General features: G+C 42.3%; 1 protein-coding gene across 2 annotated transcripts in view; it reads right to left on the minus strand.

The window, feature by feature from the left end:
• The window catches only part of LCOR (ligand dependent nuclear receptor corepressor), a gene marked incomplete at both ends in the record, with an annotated part of 50,000 nt that overhangs the window by 20,456 nt on the left and 11,247 nt on the right, over positions 1 to 18,297 (minus strand). For both annotated transcript variants that reach the window (XM_084290562.1, XM_084290561.1), the window contains 2 exons: positions 36 to 115; positions 533 to 598. In XM_084290562.1, coding sequence (XP_084146688.1) covers positions 36 to 115; positions 533 to 598 — 146 coding nt within the window. The remainder of the gene's footprint in view (positions 1 to 35; positions 116 to 532; positions 599 to 18,297) is intronic.

Below are 18,297 nucleotides of genomic sequence, written 5' to 3' on the forward strand. Positions count from 1 at the left end.
CTACAACTACTAGCTTCACACATCTGCATTGTTACCTTCACTTTTTCTCTTCTCAGGCAGCAGAAAAGACAATTTTCATCAAAAGACCAATCAGAAACACCTTCAGGCTCACAGTCTGTAAATCAGAGGAATAGCAGATTACTTCATATTCATAAACCGCGACACAACTGGAGCCAAAAGAGAAATGCCGAATTAAATACCTGTTTCACAACATTCTTGCCTGCATTCTGAGGATGCAGGCTTCGTTTCAGCCATATTTCCAAATCCCCAGATTACCAAACTGTATACATTTTATCTCCGCACAACAAATATTTTTTTTCCCCGAGCACTGCCAAATACACTCCCAGCTACATAAAGATGAACGCACACTCATTAGTAATTTTAGCCAATATGAAACTAACTGTGAGCACTGCCTGGGGGAGGGGGAAAAAAGCACAAATCACCACGGTAACACACATTTTCTAGAGGCAGAGCTGGGGCTGCTTCTGTCATTAGAAATGCAGAACAAGATACAAACATAGAGATTGAATACCTTTAAACAAACTGAGATCTTTTAATAATCCAGGTCCAAACAGGCCTTCTAGAATACTTTCAAACCCTAAAAGCAAATAAAAGAATTGTTAGCTTTCTAGATTATGTACGTCACTCCAAGAATATTCACAATAGCAGTTCTATATTTATCTGTTCCAAGAAGAGAGCTCAACGTGTTTTCTCTTAGTATTACAAGATGCATGGGTCAATTATGATGACTGAACTACTGGCAAACCATAGCACAGCCTAGAGTCCACTGACTCCTGCACTTAGCTAGGTTAAAAACAAAGAACAGCATGACATTGAAATAAACCATTTTGAACAGAAAATAGCAAGTTTTAAGTCCTACAACGAGCTTCACAACACCAGGGAAGTGCTATATGAAAAAAAAATCTCTGGCTTAAGCCTCCAAACTTAAATAAGGTACGCTTTTGCAATTAAAAACAAATACTAAGTAATAATAATAATGCATTCTTCCATCTCTGAGTGGCATTCAGTTACAGTTCTGAATTTCAGCAAACGTTAGAATCAATATTTTCTGAAGAGTTACAGGTTTGAAGAGAGAAAATTAAAAGGAAAGGGATTCAGCAATGCCGTGCCCCTAAGGAACCAAATTCTAATCACTACACTGCTCATGTCATAGATCTGCATCTAAAATACACACTCTGATTTACTCCAGTGCCACGACTTATGCCGCACTTAAAAAATAAATCTAACCAATTTTATTTGATCCCAAACGAGGAAAAACCTTCACCAAAATTACTGCCATTATTTGGAAACGTTAAATCAATATTACACTAAACTCCTGCTGGCAGTAAAACCTACAGAGCTGTTAACTACCCGATACGGTGAGAAGCCAGGTTAACAAGAGGGAAAATGGAAAGTACAAAGATTATTTTAAGGGGCACAGACAAAGTCCACCTGCTTATAAAAATGCATTCCCATTACAATTGGGATAAAACTCAACTGTCACTCGCTGCTTTTCCTTCTCCTCCCCCCCCTCGCCTTCGCCTTGTAGGTTTAGTAACAGTTTGCATGTAGCTCAAGGCAGCTTCTCCTACTTGCCTGGATCTTTGCGAGGTAGAAGAAAAAGGGATTTTCTTACCAAATGAAAATACGGCTTTAAATTTAGAGAAAAATGCTCGGGTGAATCAGAAACAGATAAAAGGGCAGTTTCAGGTGGTTTTACAGGGGTTTCTTAAGCTAAGTGATTGCATACTCTGAAGGAAATCAATTATTGCACTGCAAACATGCAATAATTGTAAAATAACTCAGCCAATATACAGATCTAATACCACTGTTATTGCTTTTTTAGACAGCAGTCTTGTCTTCAAAGTGAAAGACAAGCAGCAATATACCCCTCTGGGTGTCAGCAAGAGTTTCGGTGCACTAACATCACTGCATACGAGATGCAGGACCCTGTAGAATTCGTAGCCTGCAATATCACCGCAGCAGCCAAAGCACTGCCAGAGAAATAACATCATCCTTGAACTAATGCCTATCTGAGGCTGACACTAAAAATCTAATCTCAGGAAGCACTGAATGGAGAACAAAAAAAGTGTGAAAGGCCGACGGTGAAACAGCAGCCAGGAGTAAATAGAAACAGGGAGAATATCAGTAAACAAGGTGGAAAAGGAGAAAGCGGAAAAACATCCCATTACACAGCACCTTGTCAGGCAGGGAAGAAGCACTGCCTCCAAAAAAAAGCCAATTCAGGCTTCAGGAAGTGGCAGGAACAGTGGGAAAGGGCCGATCAACCTGACCTAGAAGAAAAATGGGGAGAATCAGGGTATTGACCCATAGGTTTATAACGCTGACCTTTTTACGGGTAGCCACCCCTCAGATTTTGTACCTGAAATTCAGCTCTCCAGTAAAACAAACAGCTAACCAACCTCATCCTTCCTCTCTTTGTCAAAAAAAAACAGCGCATATATATAAATAAATAAAAATTGAAAGAGCTCAGAAATTTTACTCAAACTCACCAGTCTTAAAATAGTAACTGCCAGTGACTCATGCCCCACGGTTTGCCATGCATGCAATTGCACACTGAAGTCCCTGCCAAGTTTTACAGCTTGGATATTGTACAATCATAGTTTGCTAGCCCACTGTTCTCAGGGATGCTAATGCCACTCGGTTTTTATTAATATTAAATATTGGATTTAGCAGTTGCATAGCAACAGCAGAACATCTTATGTGCAATGCTTGACATTAAAAAAGGCAAATAAGGGAAGTATGAATGTATTCAAAAATTATACTAAAGACTGGTAAGAACTGCCATGAAACCAAGCCCTACTCCCCCTAAATGCAAAATGCAATGCAGTAAAGACAATATGAGCCCTGCAATGTAATATTCAGTCATTTAGGACTCCAAAAGAGCAACTGTGTACTGTGTACATTTAATCATGCATAATACATTGAAAACAAAATCTTGAAAAAGGAGCTGCCTACTTTTTATAGTATTTTTTCTCTCCATTGTCACTGCTCTTAGAAGCTTGAAAAGAACATTTCTTTTCCCACCGATTGTCCTTTTCCATTTGGCAGATGATATTTTCCTGCATTTCAAATGGAACAGAAATTAACATGGCTGCCTCTGCTAAATTCCTGTTTCTGTATTTCTTCTTCTGTATCTCAGTGTCTGACAGTTCGCAGCAGCTGAAGAGCAGGGCTAGTGGAAAAGTTGCAGGAACAACAGAATTGGAAGAGGAAAAGGGAGGGAGATGCCAATATTTTAGAGGCTTCTCTTTTAGATATGTTCCTCACGATTAAAGTAGCCACACTGAACACTTACAATGTTACTGGTGACCTATAAAAGGGAAAAACATCTTTTGTTTTACATTAGTGTAAAAAATTTATAAGAAAAATAATTTTTCTAAAACAAAACATCTGCAAATAGCTTAAAGAAATCTCATCTCAGAAGGCTCTCCAGTAAGGGAGGAATAAGCAAAAAAAAAAAAAAAAAAAAAAACAGAAAGAACAAAGAAAATCCTTCGTACTGAAACAAGGGTGGAGTACATTCTTAAATTCACAGCTTGTTACATGTTATTTACTATTCCACAATTATTAGCTGCAGAAGTAAAGCAGCATTTAAGAAACATTCTCTAAAACATGCTTTGACAATCAGAATATGGATGTGCCATTTTTACACTAAAAGTAACAAGTACGGAAATTCAAACAAAAAGAAGAGTTGACCATTCAGCTTTCTGCATGGCCAAATTTCACTACTTTTATCCCTGCGTCAAAACTGTTTTATTTTCACCTTTTCTGGCATTTTCACCCTCCCTTCTGAAGCCAAATAAATCCATAAATATAAGCTTAACCTGTTAACCAACAAACTTCACCTAAAGATGGTTTAACTTCAAGCTTTACAATTTCCCACTTTTAAAAGCAGGAATGCAAGATCTTCAGATGGGGATGCCTTTCTGGACTGCCATTGATGCTGTTTGAAACGCAAGACTCGTGATAAATGTGTTTTTTCCCCCTGCAACAGCACAGCTCAAACATGTTCTTTAACACTTCCTACATAATTCAGCCCTAAATGCACGGCCAGTCAAAGCAGTAAGGCACGTAGCACTTACTGGAAGTCAAATCACTGAGGGTAGTAAGGAAAAGAAGGGCTATCATCTGCCTTTACTATTTGATATTACATAGATTGTTAAAGAAGTCAAAGAAAAAGTTGAATACATACAGCTGGGGACCTGAAGGGGGAAATGAAAACATACCTGTATCAACTCTTCAGGCCGGCTATTATCATTTTTAACTTGTGACTAGCGATTTGTAAGCTAGATCTCAGTCTACGTAACCACTGCCCTGGCTAGTATTCAAGTGTAGTAGGTCTTACAGTCCCCTTCCTACTGGAAAATAAGGAAACCAATTCCTCAGCATTTATTTACAAGAAGCAGGCCAACATACAGCAGCTTGGTCTTCAAAAGGGCAACTACAAAAAGCTGAAAGTTGAGTCAAATCGTTAAGACACCAGCCTCATATCTTCTGTACAAATTCCTTAACTATTACCAACTTTTTACTAGATACCCCAATGCATCATGAAAAACCTGATCTGTTAATAAAAAATAATGATGTGGCAGTGAAAGCACAAAGAAGAGATAACAATCCCCTGGAGCAGCCACTGGATTCAGAGCAGAGACCAAGTCAAAACCCAGAAGCGTTCCAAAGGCCTGGGCAAAGCGATGCACGTGGTTTTAAGGTAAGCAAAGATGAAGCCAAAAAGAAGGCACACAATATGCATATTAACTTTACAAGTCTATAAGAATATGGCAGTATGTTAACTAAGTTTCAATTGAATGGCATACTACGCTATTTAACAAAAAAAATCTATGACAGTTGTTTAATGTTCCTAAATTAATAGTCTTAAAATATTATGGAGATTATTTTAACTCTTATTTTTTACTCAAATAAGTATTTTCAGTTGTGTTGAATTCCATAAAGTCGTGGAATATTCAAAAGTCCCGGGGGACTGGAAAAAAGCTATCCCTCTGAAATATCAAAACATTGAACAGATGAGTACTCAACTCAATAAAGGCTTCTGAAAACAATGGAACAGCTCAGAGAACTTGCCTACTGTGGAATTAACAGCAGAAAGAGTGTCAATCAACACGGACTTAAGAAAAATATTTAATTTGACTGTTATGAAACTGAAAAGTTTGATTAGCAATAACAGGTTTAATACAATATTTTCAGATAAGCATACCACTTCTGGCCCGGTGCCACGTATTTTGACTAGAACCAGCCAAAAAAAATAAGAACAGGAATAAAAATTCAGCCCAATACGCACCAAACAGATTAGAATTGATTAAGTGACAGTTCCTGAAACGTTAGCATCAATGGGGAAACCACTGCCAGTGGGTACTGGCTCCTGGCCCCAGGCCATTGAAGGTTTCAGACTTGGAGGAAAGCAGTGGGTAAGGCTGCAGGAGATACGAAGGCAGGAAGGGCAGCAAAGAGCAGAGGGGCCGGGTCGCTTGGGGTGCTTAGCACAGAAAATGCAGCCAAACACTGCTTCGGGAGGCTGGCAGGGGAGGCTAGAGAAAGCCACAAAAGAAAACACATCTAGGAACAGGAAAAAGAGTTTCTCAAAGGCATCTCTTGAGCCAGTGGCTAAAACTGGAAGCTGGTCAGACTCAGCCAGATGTAAGATAGTTTGACACGGGCACAACTGCAAACAGCAGAAGCACACCACCAGACCAGGCTGGGCTCTGATCCTCAAGAAGTTTTATTAGGGGAACTCGGGCTGGCCACCAGCACATTCTCCTCATCCTCTCCCCAGCTCTTACACCCACAAAATCAGGAGCCTCCTTACAGAGCAGGAGGCAGCCACCGCCGTCCCATCAGGTTTTTATTGGATTTCTCATGCCTAGATTTTCTGGTCAAGATTGGATATATTTATCCACAGCTATGGGATTTGAAGCAGGAATTAATTCAGAAAAATCCTGCAGCCTCTGTGTAACACGGGAATTCTGTCTCTTTTAGGACAAAAATCTATTAAACTTGAACGTTTCAGTCACAGGCATCTTAATAGAAAGGCAAGACCAAGCAACAAGGGAGGAAAAAAAAAAGTCACAGGACAGTTATTAATATAAACCAAGTCTCAGGACATCCATGCAATTATACAAGTTGTGAACATTCTTTTATTCAAGCAGCAAAACAAAAGAGCTTATCTACCTACGATGAGAAATCTTTGAATGGTGCCAAGTTAGATGACTACAGGTGAGAACAACTTCATCTCAGCTTCCTGGCGAACAAATGCTGAAAATGCCCATCCTTTTTCCAAAGCTCATGCTCTTGTGAACGGAGCTCCACTGCTCAGGGGCTTATTGTAGGCATTGTTGCTCCACAGACAGCAGCAGCTTTAGGAAACACAGTGGCTGTCCAGGGACCTTAAATAGCAATAACCTGGTGCTGTAGGATACAGACAAGCACGTGGAGAACAGCTACCTACTGAAGGACATTGAGATAGGAACTGTTTAAAGGCAGAACAGGCGTAACCAAGTCCTATATGGTAATACTTAGCTCTTCCACAGCGTTTTTCCACCAGAACACAAGACCTAACGTGGTATCACCTGCGGAGGTCCCTCAGCAAGCCCTGGGAGCTCAGGAGAAGAGGAACCCTCACAGAGCGAGGGAGAATCTTCCTCGGAGAACCGAGCCCAAGCACATTTTCTCTGATGGAATATCAAACTCACAGCAAGGCATTTAAAAGTGAATGAGCTAAGTGTGGCAGAGACACCGCTACACCTCCAAACAGTGCTGCAATGTGCCTGCCTTCAGAACAGAAAAGAGCCCCACTGAATCCCCTAAAAGAGGGTAAATCTCTCTTCTCCATGGAGAACTGGGAGGCAAAGCAAGCAACTTATCAGGCTGTTCCTCAGCACAAGAAATGGGAACAGATCTCTTCATTCTCTGTTAGTATTGCTACATCTCACTGTTTACAACAAAAGAAAAGAACCATCCCTCAAAAAAAATAAATCCCCCAAAGCAGAAGTGATAGCTTATAAAGCTTGTTTCCAGAGCACAGCACATAGCAAGGCAAACAGCACAGCATGGACCATCTCCTGACTCTTGCCAAGGGTTGTTTTTGTTTTGGTGATTTGATATCAAGATGGGAATCTCATTAAGGCGTGTAACCTTATCTCCAATCAAACATCTCTGCAGCAGAGCTCACCAAAAGCTGAGGACTTCCCAGTGGCTGCCTCAACACCACCTCGAGACAGAGCAGTCGCCCTGGCAGGCTGAGCTGTAATCTTCACGGGGATTTGCAGGGGTGGGAAGAGCCTCCCAGCTACAGATAGCACATCCCTAATCTGGCTAGCCGATCAGGCCAGGGGTGGTGGGCTTGTGTTGTACGATTCAACTCAAGATCAGGAGGTTTTTTACATGACTAACTTTCACTGAGCAGAAACTACCAACCAGACAGAAAGTTTATCAACAGATTAAAAGAGCTGAACAGCCCAAGAATGAGCACACTCAATAGCACAAAGCCACCACAGAAGTTTGTATAGAAACCCAAATATTTCTCCAACTCGAGGCAGTTTTTTCATACCCAACAGTGCTCAATTACTTACTGCAGGAAAAAAAGACTTCAAACTTTCTTCCTGCTGGAGACAACCTGTTAATGCTTCACTGCCAGGTGAAGTTAAGGTGACGTTAACTACCAGCATTTATCCCATACACCACGCTACCCCAGCCCATGCCTAAGAACAGCCTTGCAGTAGATGGAATTGATCTGTCCAAAAAATACCTTCCATGATGGAGACTGCATTTCCAGCAGGGTCACTTTGCTGCCCCACTTCACTCCATGGGCACCGATCAGCCAGAGTCAGGTGTGCAGGCAGGCACAGGCTGCCACGAGGAGGGACAGCAGAGGCCCAAGTCCATTTGGACCGTGCAGAATCCCCCTTTGTCCCCAAAGAGCTGGGTATGTGGAAGCACAAGATATGGGTGATTTCCACCCCAGCCTCAAGAGATATGAATTAGTGTGGTGCCAAAGCGTGCTAGAGGTGTGGGTTAGAATGGCTGAGATATTTGTTTTATTTCACGTCCCACCCCAGCCCTATTTAAGCAGGTTCCCTTCTCCCAGCAACTTGGTCCTGCCCCACATCATTCCATCTCCAGTGCAACCACCAGGTGAAACCAGACCAGCTGAAACAATTCAGCTAAAACAGCCCAGAAAGGGGAGGCACGAGCTGCTGAATCCACTTAAACACAGGACACCAGCAGAAGAGGCGTCTACTAAGCCACAGATACGATCTGGTGAATTCTTGGAGCATGGCTCAGTTTCACCTCCTTTTTCACAGGAGGTCGGTTGTATATCAGCATTCATTACTGCCTTAGCTCGATGCACTACTCTTTCTTTTTGGTTCTCTGCTAATTATATCCAGTCCCTTGCCATCTCTACCTCTACGACAAAGGCAGAGATATTCAAATGCATACAGGGTCTGCAAAGTGCAATGGAAGTGTGATTCTCTTTAGGAAACTAAATCTAGTTGCATCACTTCCATCATTTAAAAATCTGATGCTGTCCAGGAAACAACAGACCTGTGAAAGTTGCCTGAATGCTTCTGAGCTGAGACATGCACATACTTGGCTGACCTGTACGGTAAGAACTGCCAAGGGCCTTTTTGTTCTTACTTCTGCCTGTAAGAGCCTACCTGATGTTAGAGAAACCTCTGGCATAAGCCATTACATAATAGTCCAAACGAAAAGCACGCCTTCTGACTCCAACAACATCCTCAAAATCCTTGTGCATCACAAGAGTATCACCACTTTATTAAGTGATTTTTTTTTTTATTAAGTTTCACTACACTAGCAAGTACATCTAGATTCCAGTTGAGAAGCTAACAGTAGAAGAGAAGGATCTCAGTCACAGAAACAAAGCTGAATCCTGACTACGGTGAATATGAAGTATACCTGGCATTTTAAGAAGGCTTCCCAGAAATTCTGGAAAATTATCTGTAGCCTTTTCAGATGGACTGCTCAGTTTTGTCTCAACTGAAAGGCAGAAGTGATGATCTAGGTGAAGTCAGTGGGTGTCCCAGGCAGCTAGCACCAACGTGGAAGAATAATTAGAACAGGGGGCAGGATGGAAGTTATGCCCCTTAAATTAAATAATAAATAATAATTATAATAATTCCCCCCCCCAAAAAAAACAAACAAACAAAAAAAAAAACCAAAAAAAACACAGATCTGTACACATAGGGAAGTATCTTAACTCTGAAAGACATGAGCATAGAATTCCTACTGGCTGCAGAGCAGAGCACAACAACTAATTGTCACTGCAGAGGTTACATTTGAAAATATACCTGAAGTGATGCACTCGTGCATCCCCAGCACAAGGTGCAAACATACGGCGAGCACTGCTAAGCCTAACAGCCCACTCCAGCTTTACACGTCAATAATAGCAAAAGCACAACGGTCCAAAGGGAGTCCACAATAACTCTTGCATACAGCACTGAAGACACAGCTGTATTGTTACTTTTATGCCAGAAAAATTAAATGCTAGCAGAAATACCCGCTCTTCTCCTTCATTCACACCTCAGGTTACGCCACAGTAATAAAGAAACTGCAGGCCCCGATTTTCCTCTGGATGCAGAGAAGCGTAAGCACAGCTGCTGACAACTTTATAACACAAGATTATAGCAGCAAAACAATTTGGTGCTGAAATAAATTGTGGGAACTGAAATTGCCAGATGTGATGGAGCATTACTCAGTGTAGACTAGGAGCAGTGAACTTTCTTTTAAAAAAAAGAATAACTACACACAGATGCAAGGAACTTGCAGTAAAGAGCTGTGAAACGGTCTGACCTTTGGTGTTTGGGGGAAATTCTCCTCAAGGAGAAAGTGACTGATAAATCTCTTACTTCTAACGCCACGTAATGTTTGCCATCATTTCATATAGCAATTCTTTGGATCTTACTAACCTTTGAGCTCCAGCTACACATCATCAATTCCATAAGCTGTGCCTATAGATGTGCTTCACAGGAGAGGGACCCCGTTTCTTTACAGTACTTTGTGTACAACTATATAACTGGGGTTATGGTGAGCTTTTCTACTTCCTGCACAGCAACATCAGACAGAAGCAACGTTGCTTAACATCAGGCATTTCTATCCACACTCTTCTCTTTTCACTGGCAATACAAACAACCTTACAAGTGCATTATTCTGTGCAGGAAGAGTCTCCCTGCATAGTTCAGTTATACCAACAGGAACAAGTGGCAGGACTAAGGACAGCACAGACACCAACGTTGCTGAAATCAAGACCTCTATCTGACTTTACTCTCAGCGTGTCTTTCCCTTATTGAGATTGGAGGCAGGCATCTGAAGTTGGTACTGGATCAGAACTCAGAAGGCATTCTGATCATAAGATCTGCTCTGAAAGACATATTCAAAACCAAAAGTCTTGGGATTAGAGTTGATGCAAAATAGGACAGACAACATCATCTATGACAGCAACGCAGGGTATCACTATTAGGTCTAAACATCTTTCCTGGTAACTACAGTGAATTTAGCGTCTACAGACTTTTTAACAGCTTAAATTGCTCTTAACCAAATTATATATACACAGTAATTTCAGCTCCTCCTATCATCTTTAAGTCCTGCCCAAACCAAGCAGTTCTGTGCAGTTTTTTGACACTGCTGAGTCTTCACCTTCTCCTTTACTCCAATACATTATCAGTCTAATTCAGGAAGTCAAACATCATCCACTGCGTTTGGCTTGAAGCCATAATACTGTCCCCCTCACAAATTTACTTTTTCTTCTACTTGAAGTTGGTTGCTTGAAAGCAACGTGTGTGATCTGAACTGAGAGAAGGCAGCAGTCCTGCACTTTCCGTGCACTAACTTTCTTAGTGTCACCGAATTACAGCAGAACCTCTGAATATGTTTAATAAAATCACGGGTTTCTGTTCAAGAACAACAAACTGTTACAGAGACAAACATCTGCAGGTCAGCCATCTCAAACAGAGCTTTGTTCCAGTTTTACAGTCGGTATGTCAATAAAGAGGTCTTTGCAGACCAGTCACTGCCTCAGGTCTGTTCAAAAATAAGGTCCCTGTTCAGGATGTTCAGCAGATCTAAAACTGATTCTTTGGTGGCAAGAAAGAAGACAGAGAAAACACTCAGCCTTCTAAGAAACTGCTTACCACAGATCCTTTGTTCAAAACCTGAATTCAATTTTCCAGGTAATCTACACACAAAGCTTCTCCAGCCTGGCATTCCACACCACGTTGTATTGCTGAATTCAATGGAGACAGAAACACCACTAACAACTTCTATATGAAGAAACAACAGAAGCACTTCACAGGTTTGAGTGCTGCTTTGCTAGAAAAGCTTCAGCTTTTAAGATCAGGGTCACCGTCCACTTGTATTATATCCAAAGCAGCTCTTTTTGTAACTTCTCAACAGTCCTTTCAGAAAAGAATCTCATAAATGGATTTCCTAATCCATGGCTAGGAATTGCCAGCAGTACAACTGTATAAACAGCGAAGGAATTTGAAACAAACTGTGCTTCTGCGGGTTACATGCAAATCATCTGGTTCTAAAGGGCTGAGCCTGGAGCAGCACCACCAGATGCTCAGAGCTACAAAGCAGGCTGACACTTTGCAGCTACCTTCCCTTTGGGTCCTTCCTTCATCCAGAGTTCTTCATACACGAGTTTTGTTAAAGGGAGGAGCATCACACACACGTAACACACAAAGTACAGCACTAGGAGTGAACAAATGGCCAACGTGCAAGAAACCTGAATAACGATTTCATGTAAGCAGCTTACTCTCCACTGCTGTCAGTCTTATGCCTTCCATCCTCCAAAGGTTATTTCGGATAGAGCTGACATTTTTTTAAAGCATTCTTTGATACCAGAAATATCCCCATGCTCAAGGAAAAATCAGACTTCTGGAACACGTTGAGCTTCAGCAGATTTTGTAAGATTTAAATAATCAATAGCACTCAATGAAGCTCAAATTCCCTTGAAAAGCCTGTAAGCAAACGTAACAAACTTGCTTTTCTCTAAAACCACAGGAATAACACCGGAAGGGTGAGCAAAGGAACTAACCACTAAAAGACAACAAGACACCAGAGTAAGCCTTACAAAACACTGCACTTCCCAAGCACAAGGTCTTCCGAGAACATCTGCCAGCAGCAGCTCCGCCAAACAACTGCAGCCTTGCCTAAGTTCATTACCCACACACGGAGCCGGGCAACAGAAGTGAAAACCTAAGCACAGAAACTGTAAGCAGTTATTTTAAAATGCTAGCCAGGAAGATTGGTAAGAGCTGTAATGGTGGGAATTCGAGGCACACGAAGAGGGGTACGGTCCTTTCGTTTAAAAGGGGACAAGACTGGAAGCATGTGGGAAAACTAAAGGCTGCAGGGGAACCTGAGGAATCCACAGCTGCACAACAAACACTGCCATCAGCACCCAATGCACTTCGACAACTTAAAGAGTTGCTTATAGTAGCATTTCAATCAATAATTCAATTAAATAGTCATACTCGAATACATGAGACACTCCAAGAGGTGATCAAGTCAAAAATACATATTTTTAAGATAGCAGGTTGGTTTAATGCTGACTTCTTTATCATCAAACTGGTAATTACCCCCAGACAATTGCTTACATACCAGCAAGCATGCAGTATATTTTGCAGTAACTATACAATCACAAAACACATTTTAAAGGAAGCTGCACTACGATTTCTGCAAAAATAGCTTAGCATAGGGTTTTACTCTTCTAGACAACTGCTTCCTTACGAGTACCAGAATAATGTAACCTGTGATGCAAGGATTAAAAGATAAATAAATCAGCGTACAATATTTTACATTTAATGCAAATATTTCTACAGATATTTGGCTATTTCAAGTATTTAAAAATCTCTCCTAGGCTTATATTCATTCAGAAGTCTGAAGCAGTCTTTCATAAATATCCTGAACACAGCCTAAAGATTTTATATGTTCTTGGATTAACCTACAGTTAATCTTATTAGACAAAGAGCCAAGATTTTCAAGAATGAATGCTAATGCTCTAACACTAAATAACCCTGGCTCGTTTAGAAAGCAACCCTGAAATTTTTCCTACTCCTGCACCCATTCTGAAGTCATCAATAAGCACTAGTCAGGCTGTAGAAAAACCCTCTCTACCAGCAGGCTTCTGAATATGCATAATGCCAATAAAGCTAATTACATTTCAAAAAATAATCTATGTGCAATTAAGATACTGGCAACATTTTAATGCAAAAAATTGTTTAAATATACTAACATCCTAGTCTTGGGATATCCAGTCAAGCTACGCAAAGAGATGTGTTTGTCCCTTGCATACTCCCAAATGTGGAAGTAGGATCAGAAACTGGATCTGGAAGAAAGGGTAAACAGCATGTTAGTCAATTCACAGAGGATACTACGTTTGGAGACGTTGCAAACATTAGTGAAGACAAATATGTCAATGACCTAAGGAGAAAACAGAGTTAGTTTTGAAACATACATGTCTCATGTAAAATAACTTCAAACACGCAATGGAGAGGAAACATGGGGGACAGGGGAAGAAAGAGTAAAATGAGAGAAACCCAGGAACAGCAACAGCGGACAGTCAGCTGCGTATTTGCATTGAAAAACAGTTCGGAGTTGCAGAGGCATCAAACAGAGCAGGGAAATTAAAGTTCTTTCTACAGTCTTTGAGTCAGTAACAATAGCCATTTCCTTGCACAATTGCCAGGGACTGAAAAATTCCCCTTCACTCCCAGCAAGTAGAAAGCTCTTCTCAATGGCAAATCAAGTTCTGCAGGAGGTAGGGTTTAATTTTTTTTTTAAGCAAAGTTAACATACGGTTAGCATAAGCCTACGCAGCAGGTTCTTCCAGTACTTCTGCTGCTCGTGGCTTTGTGCAGAAACAGGAGGAAGCTAACAAAATGAATCCATTTTTACAGGTGCAACTCAACCTTGTATTGTTCCCATTTATTCATGTGGTCCCTGAGAAAAGAAACCTAAACAGCTAGTTCAACTCCTCGCAAAGAGAGAATAAAAACCCTTCACTTCTGCCTTAAAGTTACTTTTCTGAGAGTAATGACATCCACTCATCCGTCGGGAGCTGGCTGCACCATCCAGCTGGAGGGGCAAGCGGGAGGAGGAAACAACTGCCTCTGCCTTCAGCAAGCCTGCAAGAGATTTCCCTCTCCCCCACGCCCCAGAAGTTCAAATGCAGCAATTTAAGTAACCAGCGTGCGTCTTTGAGGATTATCGAGCCTCTGCTCTTCAGAAACGCTTCCAGGCACGAAGTATGAAACATTTATTCCACTTCATTCCCAAATAAACAGAACAGGCTAATTTTGCAGGATTTGTTACCCTCAGTAACAAGGCTTCGGAGAAGTGGCCGTGTGCTTTATACTCAGGGCAGTCCACGGATCCAAAGTGGAAAGGAAGGGAAAAAACACCACCAAAGAACAAAAACCTTTTAATAGATGCTTATTTCTGCCCATGATGCTGCTGCATCTCAGCACAAGCTCTAGCACGGAGGCCTGCACTTCAGTTTGCACATCGCCACAGCAAAACAGGAGGTGCAGGTTTTCTCCTTCCTCCTCCTGACAACTGCTGAGCTAAGGGATTTCTGAAAGAAGTCACCCTGTGGCACCCTACACCTTCTGCTTGTGGTGTGCTGGCAAGAACAAAGAACCGATCCCTACCAGTTTTTCTCATCTTTGACAGACTGGTCAGTCCTGCGTGTTTCAGCCGAGTTTCCCACAGCACGTTCCCAGGCATCCCTCGAGCCAACCCCAGATGAAACGCAGCTTTTTAAAACGTTACAGCACTGCCTTTAAGTAGCTGAAGTCGTAGAGCCAGCACAGATCTGAGAACCACGTGGAAGAACTCAGCATTTCAGGAAGATGCAAGGCTTTGGACGCGACAAAAATCTTTTCTTTTGCACACGGGGGCATGGGCAAAGCACCTCTGATGTCCCTTTTGAAGGGGTCAGTGCCAGCAAGAGATAAAGCTCATGGAGACAACCTCCAGTTAAGCCTCTGGACTCAAAGCGCAGCCTCTTGAGCATCCTTTCAGCAGTAACAGCAGGCTTCACAGCCCTTCCCTTCCCTGCCCCACCCCTCCTTACCATCTCTGTACCACCTCAGCTCTGCTTGTGCAGGTTGAGGAGACTGCATAAGGACGAGTGATCCCTCCCCTTTAAAAAAGGAAAGCAAACCTCTGCAGGTTCACCTCACATAAAAACAGCTGTTCAGGGTTAAACTATCCCAGTAGTTTACTCCTGTTTGGAACCAAAGCCCTAAATGCTGTGGAAATGCCAAATCCCTGCAGCAGGAGCCCTGATGACCATGCATCCTGGCTGGCTGACCACACAAAGCCCAGCCCAAGCCTCCCTGACTCCGACACTTTGTGATCAGCCCAAGCATCCTCTGAGGCTGGGGCTGTTTTTCAGGGAAAAAGGAAGATACGGAACTATAACAAGAATGATGCTCCGCAGCCTGGTGTAACGCGGGGTCCATCTGTATTGGAACTATCCTCAGGAGGCTTCCATGGTTAGAGATCTACCGTCCTTGCAGTCTGGGGAGGACACTGACCCTAAAGAGCCTGATTCTGCACCAATCCATCTCTCTAACTTAGATCATCAACCTAAAGGTTTATGTCCTGGCAGTGTCTGTTGCTATTTCCATAAAACCTAAATATGCAAATCACCCAAACAGGTAAGCAAACCCCTCCCTTTCAGCTAACATTAAAAGCGTGTTAATTCCCCTCCTTTTGGGTTAGAGTCAAGATTACCATTATTTGGTAGGAATTTCTCGTTTCAGGCTGCTCTGAGCCCCTATAAGGGCATACACAGTGAGAATTCAGCTGGTTTGATCTCTAGAAGGCACCTCCTGTTGACAGCAACTAATGATGATTCTAATGTCTCCATTATAATGTCAGTTTATCTGTAATTTTCTGTTAATTGTATTAAAATTAACGCACCGGATAAAAGATTTATCTACTCACTGGAGACATAGTGCAGCTCAAGGTACGCTCACCAGCAAGGCAGCATCAAGAGCACAACCAGGCTTGCCTAATTCAAGTGCTTTAGAGGAGGGAACAAAAAACAAGAAAACAACAGCAGCAAAATAAATGTGCACAAGATACGTTGTGTAAGCTGCTGACCATGAGAAGACTACTCAAAATTCCACAACTGGCTTCTCTGAAGTTACTAGAGGACGGATTACTGCTAACTGAAGGTTACTGTTAGGAGGAACCCCACCCCGCAGCACGTCCTCAGTGTTTTGAAGCTACGATTACTGATTACCTGGCACTTTAATCCGTGACAAATCCACCTCTCCACTGACAGGGTTGATCCCACTCATCCCCTCCACCCCCCAGATGCTCGCTCGCTTTGCATTTGCACGGCAACACGAGGAGATGGGTCGGGGACCAGCCAACACACCCCGCACAGCGCGAGGGCACCGGCACGGAGAGGGGGAGCCTCGCTGCAACACCTCCAGTTTACTCCGGGATAAGAACTGCTCCGTAACCGGGAGCTGGGGTTTTTCATGAAAATCCACTTCTCCTGACTACATCCTATTTCCCTGTGGTAGAACAAAGGCCTTTCCTGAAGGATTTTCTGTACTGGGCAGCGTTAAACATCTGTGAGCTCCCATACTCCTTAAATAACGAAAAACTGGGATTTGTCAGAGATTAGGATCCAAGCTACTACCCAAACCTGGAGCTACGATGAACGCAATGCACATTTTCACAGCTCAGCAAAGGCTGTAGGTGGACTCGCAGTTTCTTTAAAATCACGCCGAAATGCATTATTGCAGTGTAGTGCAGGATGACTCAGGTCCCTCTCCCGTCATTAAAAGGAGAGGAAAAAAAAGTTGTACCAATTCTTCTTGTAGCACCTTCTACACACATCAGACATTAAGTTTAGGATATACCAGCTTGAATCGGTAAATTCTGATTCTTTTTTCCACTACAACAATGATTTTACACAGAATAATTTCATGTCTTTTCAAAAATGTCTCACTACCGAATTGCTTAAATTGCTGTGATGCAATACAGTTAAAAATTGGATAACCTGATGTTTAACTTCATTCTGGAAAAATAACAACTCACGGCACAAAAGCCAACAGTGGGTTCTATCAAGTGATGTTGAGGCTTATTTGCTGATGCAGGTTTCCTGAAAAAAAGGGTTCTCTGATGCATGTCGTCTCGGCAAATCTCTTCAGTTCATGACTTAAGGGTTAGGACCGTACACTTTTACAACAGCTTTTGCCCAGGTTATTTCTAGTGCTTTGTATGCTAAAGCAAACCAACCAAACAGCAACACCACCACAAATACACCACAGAACCTGTCTACCTTCCCTCACCAGTCCTTCCCTAAACTCTGTCCCCCAAATTTTATGCTAAAAATTTAATAAGCAGCAGCTCCAAAAGGACTTACTCCCTTATCCCACATGGGAAGACAGCAGTTGCTTACCTGAAACTGTTTTGCATCTAGAGTGTGAACTATTTTGTCTCTCTCTCAAAAATGCTTTAAGATTTATCTGGAAGGCTATCGGAGTTCAGTACTTCACAATGAAATATCCATGACCGCCCCTCAGGCAACCTTGAAGTTTGGTTATGTTCAGCCCCATCCCACAAGGAAAAAGAATGGAAAAAAAAAAAAAAAAAACAACCCACACTGCTAGAAACATCTATTTAAAGCTTTATTTTTCAGCAAAATCTATTTTGTTGCTCTGGTTGGCCTTGCCTTTTTTCTCGTCTCTGGGTTTCACAGAAACACCTCTCAGCTAACTAGCTATGCCACTCAGTATGGTGCTGACAGCCCACTTAGTCCAGAAGCAGAACAACAAAATCCTTTGGTCTCCTTGTTTTAGAGACACCTTTACATTCCCTCGGGGGATTCAAGGGAGGCGAGTAATTATACAGCTATGAAACTGTATCTTCTCCTTTTCTAAAAAGCATTCTTTGCAAAGCTTTAGCTTTATGCTAAACCTGGACTTCGGAAAGAGACCTGGTTTTAGAGAGCTATTCACCTTCCTCCACCGGTTCCTAGAGGAAAGACTCGGGGTTGTTTCAAGGCTCTGATGTCCCGTTATCTCACATTCAGCTGGCTGTCCACCTCCCCTCAGGCTGAGCCAACGGGGAGGAGCCACCTGAGCAGCAGAATGCATCACCAAGGAGATTCCAAGTCTGCAGACAAGCATTCGGCATGTTCTCTCCAAAAACGACAGCAAGCTTACGACTTCGGTGAGGCCACTGGAAGCGGAAGATCGGCTGCACCAAGCC

Source organism: Netta rufina, assembly GCF_964035555.1.
Source record: "Netta rufina genome assembly, chromosome: 7".
In the NCBI taxonomy this organism is placed as follows: domain Eukaryota; kingdom Metazoa; phylum Chordata; class Aves; order Anseriformes; family Anatidae; genus Netta; species Netta rufina.